General features: G+C 47.7%; 1 protein-coding gene and 1 non-coding gene across 2 annotated transcripts in view; both read left to right on the top strand.

Annotated features, from left to right (window-relative positions):
• Positions 1–2,864: 2,864 nt before the first annotated feature.
• TRNAA-UGC (transfer RNA alanine (anticodon UGC)) lies at positions 2,865–2,936 on the top strand. Its single transcript has one exon. It is a non-coding gene; the product is annotated as a tRNA-Ala (tRNA).
• A 1,103-nt stretch (positions 2,937–4,039) lies between these two features.
• IFT172 (intraflagellar transport 172) overlaps positions 4,040–14,310 on the top strand; it is a 35,664-nt gene continuing 25,393 nt past the window's right edge. The window contains exons 1-16 of the mRNA XM_078856359.1: positions 4,040–4,331; positions 5,795–5,938; positions 6,542–6,654; positions 7,115–7,154; positions 7,491–7,556; positions 8,174–8,253; positions 8,404–8,491; positions 8,581–8,795; positions 9,131–9,254; positions 9,758–9,853; positions 10,278–10,439; positions 10,709–10,762; positions 11,037–11,140; positions 11,867–11,952; positions 12,774–12,886; positions 13,693–13,860. Coding sequence (XP_078712485.1) covers positions 4,293–4,331; positions 5,795–5,938; positions 6,542–6,654; positions 7,115–7,154; positions 7,491–7,556; positions 8,174–8,253; positions 8,404–8,491; positions 8,581–8,795; positions 9,131–9,254; positions 9,758–9,853; positions 10,278–10,439; positions 10,709–10,762; positions 11,037–11,140; positions 11,867–11,952; positions 12,774–12,886; positions 13,693–13,860 — 1,692 coding nt within the window. The 5' untranslated portion in view covers positions 4,040–4,292. The remainder of the gene's footprint in view (positions 4,332–5,794; positions 5,939–6,541; positions 6,655–7,114; positions 7,155–7,490; positions 7,557–8,173; positions 8,254–8,403; positions 8,492–8,580; positions 8,796–9,130; positions 9,255–9,757; positions 9,854–10,277; positions 10,440–10,708; positions 10,763–11,036; positions 11,141–11,866; positions 11,953–12,773; positions 12,887–13,692; positions 13,861–14,310) is intronic.

Raw genomic sequence — 14,310 nt, 5'->3', positions numbered from 1 at the left:
AGCGACGACTTGTGCGAATTTCCTTTGCCACATTTCCTTGCACCGCAGTTCAAAGCCCTTAACAAAATGGAGGTTCACTGAATGGACTTGCTTGGCAGCATGCCCCTTTATCCGTTGTTCAATCTCCCCTCTCACAAAAAACTCTTCGCTAGAATAAACAACTTGAGCAACAACAAAAATGAAAACAACATTGTACATCAAATGTACGTAAATGACTACATTACTGTCGTATTGTTAGTGATGTATCGGACAAACTTGTACTGTTTTTTGTAAATTGTCCCTGCAATTACCACGTGAGGGAACAACAGTTAATTATCTTGCCGAGCAGGAAAGACTCGATGCGAATTGCAATATTAACACAGTACCTGCCCTCGCTTGTGTTGTCAAAAATTATATCTCCGTAGGGCATATATTAATGTTTTATTTATTGCCAGTTACGTCGCATACAATGTTTTTAGTTTCCAGACCAGTTTTATTGACGAATGTATTTTTTGTTGGTGTACTCTTACACCACTGCCAAGGCAGCAGCATCACCAAATAATTTAATATTTCCCAGGTCAATAATTGAGTTTTGGGTCAGAATGCGTAACTAAAAATGTGTCGTAAACCCTCCTCCACCCGACACAGAATTTATAAAATTGCCACGTGAATAAACGTGCCTGCTTTGAACTGGTCGGTACCTTCAGAATCCGAACCTTTATTTAAGAACCGGGAGATCAATCCACGCAGCAACAACAAAAATTTGTTACGAATCTAAATAGTGGTCGCGAAATGCTGCTACGTGGTAAAATTTTCCCAGGTCTAAGAGAACAGAGGGCACCATGACCAGTGAGCCACACGGTTCTAGCGAGAGGCGTTATACTGGTAGGAACCTTCTGGTTATTGTGTCCGTCCGTCTGTCTTGTATCCGAAAATGGGAGGGGAGGGGCTGGGTGGGGGGAGGGTGGGGAGGAGCTGGGTGGGGGGTGGGGCTGGGTGGGGAGGGACTAGTCACTTTGTGGTGTTCTTATAAAACTCAACGTTTAACCTACTCACGCCGGCTTGTGCCCGCCCTCGCAGTCGGGCATATTTGCGGAATACACCACGCCGCCGTTGACCCTGGCCATTGACCGAGCAACCCAACGTTCCTACCAGCTCTCTCCGCAGGAGGAATGTGTTACTCGATACGGTATGTACGGTCCGATTTGTGGACTCCGGTCTACGACCTCCTCGTACCCGGGGAATCCAGAAGGTGGCCTTCGTCTGGCTTTGTGGGGGCTCGGTATGAATCCCACCGACTACTGCTCAGGTTGGTAAGTAATCTCAGAGCCAGTTTAGTCGGGTTTGATAAGCCCATCGGTCTTAAACACTGAACTACATTTGCACTGCACTAAAATCCTACCGGCAGCTACAGTAGTTGGAGTTGCTGAGCAATGACCCACGACGTTGAACGGCCGGCAACAAACAGCACTAACAGAGTTATGCTGCATTGAATACGAGTTCACCATTTATTTGAATTGAGCAAGGTTGTAATAAGGAAGCAGCAACAACAACCACGTGGTGAGCAGCTGACGTCAAATGTTCGTCACACCAAGCTCTGCGGTCCTCTCCATATGTGAGGGCATTATCGGCCAATTGATGAGCCGTGTTCACGTGGGGACATGTTTAATGTGGGACTTGAAGCGATGGGAGGGATTTGCAAATCGAGTGGTTTATACATATGCCCAACTCAAAAATGCCCAACTCAATAATAAATATGAAATAAACAAAACTACGACGTTTCGATCACAACACAAGCGACCGTCATCAGGAGGAAAGAGTGAAAGCTGCTGAATGCAGACTGCTTTATAGGGTGACGTCCTCGGGGTCATAAACGAAGTGGGCGGGGCTAGTAATGTTAATGTAATAAATTAGCATGTTAATGTAATAAATTATGTTAATGAGATAAATTAGCATGTTATTACTCTGCTTCTTTCGGTCAAGTCACGTAGGTAGAAAAAGAATCGATCACGACGTTTCGATCGCAACACAAGCGACCGTTATCAGGTGGAGCAGATACAACAGGAGAACTGCTGACATAGGAGAAACAGCTGCTACAACAAGAGTTGATATAGAATTAGTTTATATCGGATTTGGGTGGGCTCAACCCAAGGGAAAGTGGGCGGGGCTAGAGAATGAATTAGCATGTTAATGTGAGAGATGAGCATGTTAATGTGAGAGATAAGCATGTTAATGTGAGAGATTAGCAACGTGACGATGATTGCCGCTCACGATTATCTGGGCCTCCCCTAGGTCGACTCGGCCTCAATCGAGTACCTGGTGCGGTGTGTAGGAAACATCGCCCCTGGGGAGACAAAGGCGGCCGGGCGTGGTGTTCTCCACCCCCCCCCCCCCCTTTGAAATCAAGATTGAAAACTAATTTCTTTGGGGCTGATTTTTGTGTTTAGTTCGTTTAGCAGAGTTGGCTACGTGCGGTGCGAAAGAAGTTCAACATCCATCACCTTCATGAGGACGACTCGCTAACAGAACTTTACCCAACAGTCTTCTTTACAATCTTGGCAAATCTCCCGATGAAGCTGATTGTTGTACTCGCTGGCGAAACGTCACGACTCATGCTAAATGTGGGTTTACTCTCCAACACACCACCGGTGTGCTGATGTTGTATAAACTAACTGGCACGTTCTGTTTACGTGACAAACCTCACTAAATTGGCTGTGCCGTGTCGTGGCGGCGGGTTGAACGACACATTTATATTTACGCGAACGTACCCACCCCTAAAAAAACCCCTTTATTCTGAAGTCTGTTTAAGGCTACATGGGGGATCTTTGATACGAGGCGTGGGTGTAGTAGAGTTAAGAGCCCCTACGCGCGGGTTTGAGACGTGCGGGGATGTAGCTCAGTGGTAGAGCGCATGCTTTGCATGTATGAGGCCCCGGGTTCAATCCCCGGCATCTCCACGGGTAACTTTTATTTTATTTTTCAATGCACTTAAAAAAGTCACATCACCTCTCCATGGAACATCGTTTTCCAATGAATTCAACTGCGTAAAAAATATGCATATTAAATATTTTGAGGTGATAAAGAAAATTTTCTTGCTGTGGATTTCACACCTGATATTGTTTTATATTTATATTATTTTATTATTTCCCTTCTACGTGACTTTACCGAAAGAACCAAGAATGTGATAAAGAGTCTCTACAGGATGGCAAAGTAGGTGCAGTGCATCTGCAGGGTGCATATAACCAGCCATGGTCAACCCACTGCTGGATGAAAGCCGTCGCCAGCTGTCACGATTTCTACCACGTAACGACGCACGTGGCACACGAGCTGACGTCTCCATCTCCGAGTTTCACGACTCCTCTCGGCCTTCAGAGTTCAGATACATCCCCGTCTCCTCGTGGATGTAACATCACCCACCGCTTTGAGACACATTGCCTCACCACCGCCCTCTGATGAACACCGGCCGCTACTGGCAGCTCAAAAACACGTGGCGGGGAGAGAGGAGGGGGGGGAGATTGGTGGGGGGGGGTCACGTGACCGTGAGAGGGGGGTGTGTGGTGGCGAGGTGTCACGTGACCGAGAGGGGGGTGTGGTGGGGAATGTGGTGGGAGGGGGTGCATCACGTGACCGAAAGAGGGATCACGTGATGGTGGGGGAATGTCACGTGACCGAGAAAGGGGGGGTGGTAGTGGCGGCATCACGTGAGAGGGGGGGAATGTGGTGGGAGGGGGGGAATGTGGTGGGGAGGGAGAAGGGGGATCACGTGACTGTGAGAAAGGGGGGGGTGTGAGTCACGTGACTGAAAGAGGAGTAACGTGGTGGGGGGAGGGGGTCACTTGACCGAGAGAGGGTGAATGTGGGGGGGCGTCACGTGACCGAGAGGGTGAATGTGGGTGGGGGGCGTCACGTGACCGAGAGAGGGTGAATGTGGGGGGCGTCACGTGACCGAGAGAGGGTGAATGTGGGGGGGGGGCGTCACGTGACCGAGAGAGGGTGAATGTGGGGGGGGGCGTCACGTGACCGAGAGAGGGTGAATGTGGTGGGAAGGGAGTGGGGGCCCATCACGTCACCAGTCGCCATGGTAACGCGTCGCTGAGCACGCGTCGTGACGTCACCGGGAGACGAAGCCTCGGCCCAGGAATCGCTGCTGCTGCTGCCGCTGCTGCTTCTGCTGCGGGGAGAGTGAAGGGCGAGATCGAGGAGGGCCGAGAGAGGCTCCAGAAGAAGCGGAGAAGAGACAGCGGAGAGTTTCCAGGCGACAGGAGGAGGAGCGAGACGAGTTTCGACTCCCCAGATTCACCCCAGGAGCAGCCATGCAGCTCCGGCATCTCAAGACGCTGCTGACGCCCCAGGTGAGAGGGGGGCTCAGCCTCGTCCCCAGGGGGGGGGGGGGGGGGCTCTCCTTGCTCGAGGGATCATTCTCCACGGACCCGGTCTATATACTCATGTCCCCAAGGACTGTGCCCCAGGAATCGTCGCCACGGGTCCTCCCTCACCAGGGACCCCCCCAGAGAACCACATCCAGAGGCACTCCCAAGGAGATCCAGTTTACTCAAGGACCCTTCCAAGGGCATCTTTCTCAAGAGAACCACGGCGGCTAGGAGATGTTCACTACCTCGCCTGGTGTACAGCAGGTCATGGGTTCGATCCCAACCCTGACGCCTCGTGTGCATTTGCAGTTTGTATGTCGATCTCCCCGTGGTCGCGTGTAATCTTCTCCGGGTTTCCCCTCCACATCACGCGTTTAGAGTATTTGGCTGCTATACATCGCCACGTGATATTTTAGGGGCCGTCCATAAATGACGTCACGCGATTTTGGACGATTGTTGACCCCCCCCCCCTTCGTCACACGGCGTCACAAAGTCAGACCCCCCCCCCCTCAAATATGACGTCACAAAGCTCGCCCCCCCCCCCCAAAACAAAATAAAACATGTTTCAAATCGCTTTAAACTATTGTCATTGTAGTGCGTATTTAATGTGGCGCTGCACTCTGATGTTGTAGGAGAAAACATTTATTAAAAAGTCTATTTAATTAAGTAGAACGTGTTGTCTATATTTATTTAAAGTTGCGCATTTTGATGTGATGTCACATTTCTCAACCCCCGGCACCCCCATCGTCACACATCGTCACAAATGTCTCCCCCCCCCAGGTGCGTGACGTCATTTATGGACGGCCCCTAAGCCAATAAGTTGAGCTATCATTTGTGGCCAGGTTGCTTCTAAAAACGAGCGATATAGCACAGTGGGTCTTACCTGGTAAAAAAAAATAAAAACACTTTTTTAATGTACTGTATAGTTTAAAGAATCATGCACCACAGGGCCCATTGATATGGACGGGGTTTCAAACTCCCCTCTGTTGACATTCGCTGTCCCCTTACCTGCCCACTGAAGTCGCGCGAATGAGCTTTGCTACAAGGTGCCGTGTGCGTACTGCATTACATCCGGGCCATGGAGACTTTGCATCTTAGTACTGTGCAAAGTAGTGTGTGTGTGTGAAATACACATCGCTCTGGACATCATATACTGCTGCCGTGCATGCGTTTAGTAGGTTCATCGTTCTGTGGATGTGAAATTGTAGTTGTTTCTCTGCATCTACATCATCCATACGAAAGAAGAAACATCGTTCTGTTTGTGAGTAGGTCAAATATGTTTCAATGTATAAATTGTGCTGTATATGTGTAGTTGAGTGCAGTACATTGCTCTGTGTACTCTGTGTAAGATAATAACATTGCTCTGGGCATGTGCCCAGCGCATACATACGCGAGTGCATACACGGCGAATGACCACGCAACTCCGGTGGTGGTAATGCTGCCAGAACGGTGCGGCCAAGGTGACGTGCATGGCGTGGGCGCCCAACAACGGCAAGCTGGCGGTGTGCACGGTGGACCGCGTGGTGCTGCTGTACGATGAGAGCGGAGAGCGGCGCGACAAGTTCTCTACAAAACCCACCGACGCCAAGGCACGCGGAACCACAGAGAGCGAGTGGCCCTCCAACCCCACGTGTCGCCCCCCACTCCCAAGCGTCACCACCCCCTTCCCCAGAGTCGCACCCCCCCCCCAAGTGCCCCCCCCCCCAAGTGCCCCCCCTGAAATACCCAGTGCCGTCCATGACACCGCCGAGTCACATTGATCTTCTCAAATGAAATCATCATTGAGAAGGTGCTTTTCCGCCTGTTTATAGTCCTGAGCAAGTGGTGAAAATTACACATTCCTCAGGCGGGGGCGAGTCGATCCATATGGCACAACCACTGTCACATTGTTCCGCAAAGTAGTACGGTTCTTATTTTATCGACCCTGCTAGGATTGCTGAGTCGACCACCGACAGTATTTTAACTCGCAACCTTCCGATTCACCACAAAGTTGTGCTGCATTTATTGAGCCCAGTGGGATTGTGTGCTGAATCAACCCCTGGCCGGTATTTTAACTCTCAACCTCCCAATTGCGAGCTGCTCGCATTACCGCTGAGCCAGATAGCCTGTTACCACTGTACCACATCGCCACAAGTCTCCATTGTAATATATTTTACTTTGTCTTACTGTGTGTGTGTATATTTGAAATATAGTATGGCAAGAAAAGTTACATGGTGAAAGGAATGGCGTTCTCTCCGGATTCCACAAAAATTGCCGTTGGGCAGACGGACAACATCATCTTTGTTTACAAGATCGGAGAGGAGTGGTGAGGGCTGTCACTTGGTGTTGTACGCACAACGTTTGAACCTCGCACATGGCATGCTTGACTTTGGTTAGTTTGGGTCCCCAAGAGATCCTTTGCCAAGAAATTAGTATTTGAGCAAAGTCAAAGTATCTGCACAAATGAGCATGGGTTGGTACTTTATCTATTGTCCTGCAACAGTGGTAAAATTCCACATTACTTTGACGGGTGCCAGTCAATCTATAGCAAAACCACCGTTGCCTCTCCCAAAGTTGTCCTCATTTTATCATGCTGAAAATGATTATGGGTTCAGTTGAAACCTGACCGGAATTTGACCTTGCAGCATTGCGATTGTGAGCTAAATGCTTTGCTACCGTGCCACAAAACTGATTCATGATTCAATACTGAATGTTCTCTTGTTCAGTAAACCAGTGTGATCTTACATTGTTTAATTCCAAAATATCTGATCTTTGCGTTTTTGCAGGGGAGATAAGAAAGTGATTTGCAACAAATTCGTTCAAACCGTAAGTCCTCGTGTGCGTGTGCTTTGCTCAATGTCATGTCTTTTGCTCTCTGGTTGGACAATTTGCACCTCTTTGTCAATTCTCCGCTAAATGAGGACCTCCCCACACAGTGTTTGTCATGGTGTTTGTTTGACCGTTTTTCACTAAGCTGGGTCAGTGTGGGTTGGTGAAGGCGGGGAGGGCCCAGCACTGGTTTGTATATCACTCGCTGCTGATTTTAACCGTGGCTGGAAATAAAACTCAGCCTCACCTGTTTCATAGTAACAGTACGCTACCCACTAGGTCACCGCTGCATGCAGGGCATTGGCTGATGGTTGCGGAATGTTTTTATTGCAGAGCGCTGTCACTGCTCTCATATGGCCCATGGAACATGCCATTGTGTTTGGCCTCGCTGAAGGAAAGGTAAAGGGTTCCGGTCGTGCTTTGGGTTCACTTTGTCAACAGTAATGCCATGCAGGACAGTTGGGCATCAACACCAGTCCCAAACTTGTCAGTCGATGCAAAGGGAGACGTCCTGCCCCTAACACTGACGTGGTTTTTAGCAGCACTGAATAATCCACTTTTAGTCTTGTATAGTTTCCCCACAGATCGCTGCACAATGAAATTAATGATGCACTCACTTTATCCACTTAATCTACTTATTGTCAACTAAACCGTACTTGATGACAAATTAGATCATATGATGGTTTCCTTTTGCAAAATTCTACAATATTTTGTATAACATTCATTCCACTCATAGGGGAATCTTCTCTAACATATCAATGGAATTCCCTTTTGAAGTCATAATTAATATGAATGTTCGCGACAATGTATAATTTGTGTGCACAAAATGTTTGTATATCAAAATGCCTTCCTACCCATTTGACATGTGTGCGTAAATGTTTGATTGATTTCACTTTTTAGGATAAGATTATGTAGTCATGTACAGCACATTCTCAACCGTCCCTTTACACTCCAACACTATTTAACGTGCAACTTGGGAGTTCCACGCGGTGATTCGTGCATTTCATTGCTCACAGGTGCGCCTGGCCAATGTCAAGACAAACAAATCCTCGACCATCTACGGAGCAGATTCCTACGTCGTGTCCCTGACCGCAAAGTAAGCAACATGTAATGAAGTCGGTGCCACTGCTCGCATGCGTTGTAATGTAACGGAAGTGTAAATCTGAATTAAAGTGTAAATTTCAACAGTAGTGTGGATCTCAGTGGTTGCAACAGGCCATATAAGTGATTGTGATTTGTCTTTCAGCTCGTCAGGTAAAGGAATACTGTCTGGGCATGCTGACGGCACCATCGTGCGTTACTTCTTTGACGATGAGGGCTCCGGAGAATCCCAGGTCTGTGTTACAAACCCCTCCCCCCTCCCCTCATGTGTTTAACGTACGTGAGCGGAATTTGAGGTGACATGTATTGCCGTGGCGCACAGGGCAAGATTGCGACGCACAGCTGCCCCCCGTATGCGCTGGCGTGGGGCGCAAGTGGCCCGCTGGCGGGGGGCTGCGACCGGCGTGTGGTAGCGTATGGGCGAGAGGGCCAGACGCTGCAGACGTTTGACTACAGCCGCGACCCCACGGAGCGGGAGCTCACGGTGGCGGCCGCCAGTCCCAGCACCCAGTCCGTGGTCATTGGCAGCTATGACCGGTGAGCTCTCAACTCATTGTACGTATGTTGAACCTCTCTCACACCGTACGTAGCCAACCATGCGAATCTGAGTTGCGGGGGAAGGACAAAAAATGAAACACAAAATCAGTTATAAAGAAATTAGTATTCAATGTACGTTTTAAAGTGCACAGCTCTAGTGGCTTCCTAATATTTGAAGGAACAGCGTTCCAGACGGCCGCAGAAGCGCATCTGAAAGCGCGCAGTGCAGTGACCATCTTTGTTTGATGGCTAGCCAAAAGCAGCTGCTGCGAGGATGAAAAAATGTGAGCAAGTCCATCACCCAGAGTGTGTGTGCACGCCGTTTGTCTTCGCAGACTGCGCGTGTACAACTGGAGCCCGCGGCGATCAGCGTGGGACGAGGCCAAGCCCAAGGAGATCCAGAACATGTACACGGTGACGGCACTCGCCTGGAAGAAAGACGGCTCCCGTTTGTGCGCGGTACGCGTTGCTCACGCACGATGCTGCGCGGTGCAAGCAGAGTGGGGGAAACCTGCACAGGGGATTCATATCGCAGCATATATTAAACAGCCTCGGGGAGACCTTCATGCAGCAGTGGACTGAGCGTTGCTGATGATGATGATGGTGTTTCAGTGCCCCCAAAATGATCTACAAAGTTACACAATTAGTTTTTATAAATATGTTTCTTTTTAGCTGAACAGGGCCTAATTATTAAGATAGAGTGCTCTTGCTAATCACCTCCCATGCGCTCATGAGACCAACAAGGTTGAAACCAGTCCAGAGTTTTTTTGCTTAAACGAATTCTGCTGGATTACATTAGCCCAGAAGGCCAGTTGGTTGACAGACTCGAAAACAATTAACGTTATGTTTACAATGTGTACATGTCAGCACCAGCAGCAGAATGGAGCTCTGTTGTGCCACACATTCTTCATCTTTTGTGTGACGGCATCCTCATAGCCATCTTTGATGTGCATCCTGGGCAGGGCACGCTGTGTGGGGGAGTGGAGCTCTTTGACTGCTGCCTGCGACGCTCCATCTACAAGAACAAATTTGAGATGACGTACGTCGGTCTGAGCCAGGTAAGAGGTGCTCTTCATTCCTTCCCGTAAATTGAATATAATAATTTTACCCCATGCGCTCTGCTAATAATTAATCATAATGATAATTATTAGCAGAGCGCATGGAATAAAATTATAATTTTTCAACCAATTGTGGTTTACAGCAGAGTTCTTAATCTATATATCCAGTGGACCATGTGATAATCTAGCGGTGTGCTCGCAGGCATATGGGGGAGGGATGTCACAACATCTTGCCATCACAATATCTACATATGACTACTCATCTGTACCTCCAATATAAGAGCCGTATGTTTGTATTGTTAGGAACAAAACACAATTGTGTATTGTGATGATTGCGAGCTGATAAATGGTCTAATAGTTCGTGCAGTGACGGTGAGTTCATGCATGCGGCCTGTAACAGCGAGTTTGTATCTACCGACACCAGGTGATCGTCAAGAACCTGTCCACAGGCACACGCGCCGTCCTCAAGTCTCACCTGGGCTACGAGGTGGAGGAAGTGAAGATTATGGGCAAGGATCGCTACCTGGTGGCGCACACGTCTGACACTTTGCTGCTGGGCGACCTCTCCATGAACCGCCTCAGCGAGGTGCGTGGGCTGCTGGCTTTGGGGTGGAAGATCAAACATCAGGACGGTGGCGAACGGCGTCTCCACCCTAAATCTCGGGGTCTCATTCGTGCCCGTCTTTTTTAAGCAAATGCTACCGGAGGACGTCGATCCGGATTGCTCGTTCGTCAATGGACTTAAATGTTCCATTATTGTGGCGATAAAACAAATGGTGTAATAATTTTGCATTACCCACAATCGGCTGAGGCAGCGTGTGATTTTGTTCCTCGTGTTTTCTTTTTCATTCCTAGATTGCGTGGCAGGGCTCCGGTGGAAATGAAAAGTTTTTCTTTGAAAATGAAAATGTAAGTAAAAAGAGAGGCCCGTAGTGTAATGCATTATGCATAATTTCATGGGCATGTACTTCAGTGTACGTACTTATGGTGTTCATTGCAAGTGTGTTTGATGTTCAAATTTAGATGCGCGTGTGTGGTCAATGCAGGTGTGTATGGTGTTAACGGTAGGTGTGTGTGTGGTCAATGCAGGTGTGTATGGTGTTAACGGTCGGTGTGTGTGTGCGGTCAATGCAGGTGTGTGTGTGGTGTTAACGGTAGGTGTGTGTGTGTGTGGTCGATGCAGGTGTGTATGGTGTTTAATGCCGGTGAGCTGACCCTTGTGGAGTATGGAAGCAATGAAGTCCTGGGCTCCGTACGCACAGAGTTTATGAACCCACACCTCATTAGGTGAGGCCTCGCATCCATCTCTTTGTCGCGAACATCATCACTGTTGTTTCCTTTTGCCATCCATCTCGCCAACATCATCATGGAAAAGGAGATTCTGTTCTTTTGCATAGGTGCATGTGGAGGATGCTAGGAATTACATGGCAGGATCGGATAATTAATTTTAAAGTTTGGAATGGGACATGACAAGAAATAATTGTAGATGTAATCAGGAAAAAGAGGTTGTGATGGGTGGGATGACGACGTGTCCAGGCTGGAGGACGGCAAGTTCACCCTTTCCTGTTCCAAGATGACTGCAAGTTGCAGGGTGGGGTCCCGTTCACCGCTGAATCTCGGAACGTGCAAGCGGTTTAGCATTAACTTTATTTAGAGAGGCATAGCGCCATTGTTTTTAAAGACATTGTACTCACCGCACATAACTGTAGCGACACGACCATACTTTATGATAGCTGGCGCCAAACTGTGCCACACGCTCTCCCGCATGGCCGTGTGGGAGCCTAGATACCAATAAAGTTGTTTTATTTAAGTTTTTATTCTAATTCCATTCCGATGATGTACATGTACATATGTGTACGTCATCGGAATGGGAAAGGGGTTAATGAGACAGACATTAGGGTGGCACTCAGAGGCTGGCGATGAAGTAAACTATTTAAATCCAGATGGTAGGGCAATGTAAAGAGGCCCAGCATGTGTTGCGATCGGGACTGGCTTTTTGCTGTACCTCCACAGCGTGCGTTTGAACGAGCGGAAGCAGCGAGGGGTGGAGAACAATAAGAAGCTGGCTTACCTCGTTGATTTGAAAACCATCGCCATAGGTGAGACCTTTCATATTCATCTTTGTTCTTTTACGTTTTTAACAGTGTCTGTGTGTGTACATTATTGTGTGTGTACGTATATATATGTGTGTTTACATATGTCTTGTATTTTCCTTATCTTAAAATCCCTTGAGATGGAACATCTCATTTGCAAGTGGGTCCAGGGTGTCGATTGACACGTGTATCTGATCTAAAATTATTTCTGTAAACCTCAATATTTTCCAAAGAAGGCCATTTGGCAGAAACAGCGAGACCTTTCCTGTTAAAAAAACCTGCTAATTATTTTTCACTCACCTGTTGTGTGTGTGTAAATGTGTCTGTAACTGTGTATGTACTGTACTTAACTATATATATATTTATACTAGACATCTGTGAAAAAGACCTTTATAGCTCATTGTATTCCTCCAGTATAAATACATATTCTGATAAAAATTTTGACTTAAAACTTTCGTGACTGCAGGAATTACTATTTTTGGTTATTTCGGTAAAGTCACGTAGATAGAAAATAATAATAAAATAAAATGTAAAATAAATAGAAAATTATATTTTATTCTTTTTATTTTCTATCTACATGACTTTACCGAAAGAACCAAGAATATTCTGATTCTGATGTCTGGAACGCTCTTCCGATATGAGGAAACCACTGGAGTTATATACTTTAAAATCTAGATTGAAAACTCATTTCTTTAGAACTGGTTTGTGTTTAGTTTGTTGTCCTTCCCACGCACCTCCGATTAGCATGTTTGTCTATGTACGGTGCTAAAGAAGTTCAACATACGTGCAATTAATTCTGTGTATGTGCACGCACGGTACGTGTGCAGTCGACCTGGTGTCAGGGTGTGCTCTGGGCAGTCTGAATCACGACACTAAGGTCGACTGGCTGGAGCTCAGCGAGACTGGGCGCAAGCTGCTCTTCCGTGACAAGAAGCTGCGGGTGAGCTGGACACGAACGCTTGGGGGTAGACTTTTCTTCCACTCTTCATACGTCATAAATCGTACTGGCTGAAAATATCCCAATGCTGAAAATACACCTCCAATTTACTCAAATGTAATTGCACACAGCAGCAGCACCACCCCCGACATGAGGTCCAGGCTTCCCTGGGTAACATAAGTGTACTAATAAAAGCTAAGAATCATATTCACATGTCAGAAGAGCGGGTATCTTTGCTTGCCTATGGAGCAAAAATACAAATGTAATTTAATTTTTGTTTTATTCAGAATAGTCTCACCGAGCCTCAAAATTCTTATAGTAGGGTGCTGCAATGGGATGTTTGTCAATTCTCTTTTAAAAGGAAAGCATCACTAAAAAAAAAAACTGTTCTTGTAGAAGCAGACCCCATGCTGTAAGTACTCAGATGTTTGACACAAATTCAGCGGTTTGGTAATTAGATAAAAGTCTTAAAAGTTACTGTCACACGCACCTCCGTAACATCACTGCATTGGCGTGAAAATGACGATGAATATATTCCGGCAGTGCGTGTGTGGGTGGAGAGTGAGTGATCCGTTGAGCATTTGGCGTGAGGCCCACAATCTCAGAACGCGGTTGTAGGCGAAGGGCATGGCACCACGGTGCGCGTGGCAACATAATGGACCGCACAAGGCTACGCGAGATGCATGTATGTATGTCAAGCCGTACGTAGCCAGCCGTGCTAATCGGAGGTGCGGAGATCACATCGGGGTACACGCGGTCGCCTCGGGGATGTAAACGTGCTCCCGCGGATGCTGCGTCCTCGTCCACAGCTGCACCTGTACGACGTGGACAGTGGGGTCCACACCACTCTGCTCAGTTACTGCTCCTACGTGCAGTGGGTGCCGGCCAGCGACGTGGTGGTGGCGCAGAACCGTGGTAACCTGTGCGTTTGGTACAACATCGACGCCCCTGAGCGTGTCACCATGTTTCCCATCAAGGTGTGGCTCCTTGGCACGCACACGCACACAAACGTAAACATGTACAGATAAAGACAAACATCCCACATTCATTTGTATATTTGATCGGAGCAAATGCTGTTTCGTCAGCACCTATTAAGGCTGGCACAGCGCACGAAAGAGATGATGTGCTCAGCACCGCGGTCGGTTGGCTTTGTCACCCGATACTGATGTTCACTCGCAGAAGAATGTACTCGTGTAAGTCTGAGCAAATCTAGGCAATGCACAGGACAGGTTCAGTCCAAGACAAGCTATCCTCTGCCTATGACAATGTTTCTTGGAAGACTGTTTTCCCCTCTTTGCTGTAGTCACCTCACCAGCTGTCCCTGCATTCAAATATAACTTTAACACCTGTCTCTTTCTCCAAAGTAAAATTTTTCCTCCATAATTGTGCAGAATTTATTAATCGAATCGCTGTTTGGGGGGGGGTGC

Source organism: Lampetra fluviatilis, chromosome 5 (assembly GCF_964198595.1).
Source record: "Lampetra fluviatilis chromosome 5, kcLamFluv1.1, whole genome shotgun sequence".
NCBI classification, from domain to species: Eukaryota; Metazoa; Chordata; class Hyperoartia; order Petromyzontiformes; family Petromyzontidae; genus Lampetra; species Lampetra fluviatilis.
Note: the sequence above shows the minus strand (reverse complement) of the source record. Positions and strands in the feature narration are given on the sequence as shown.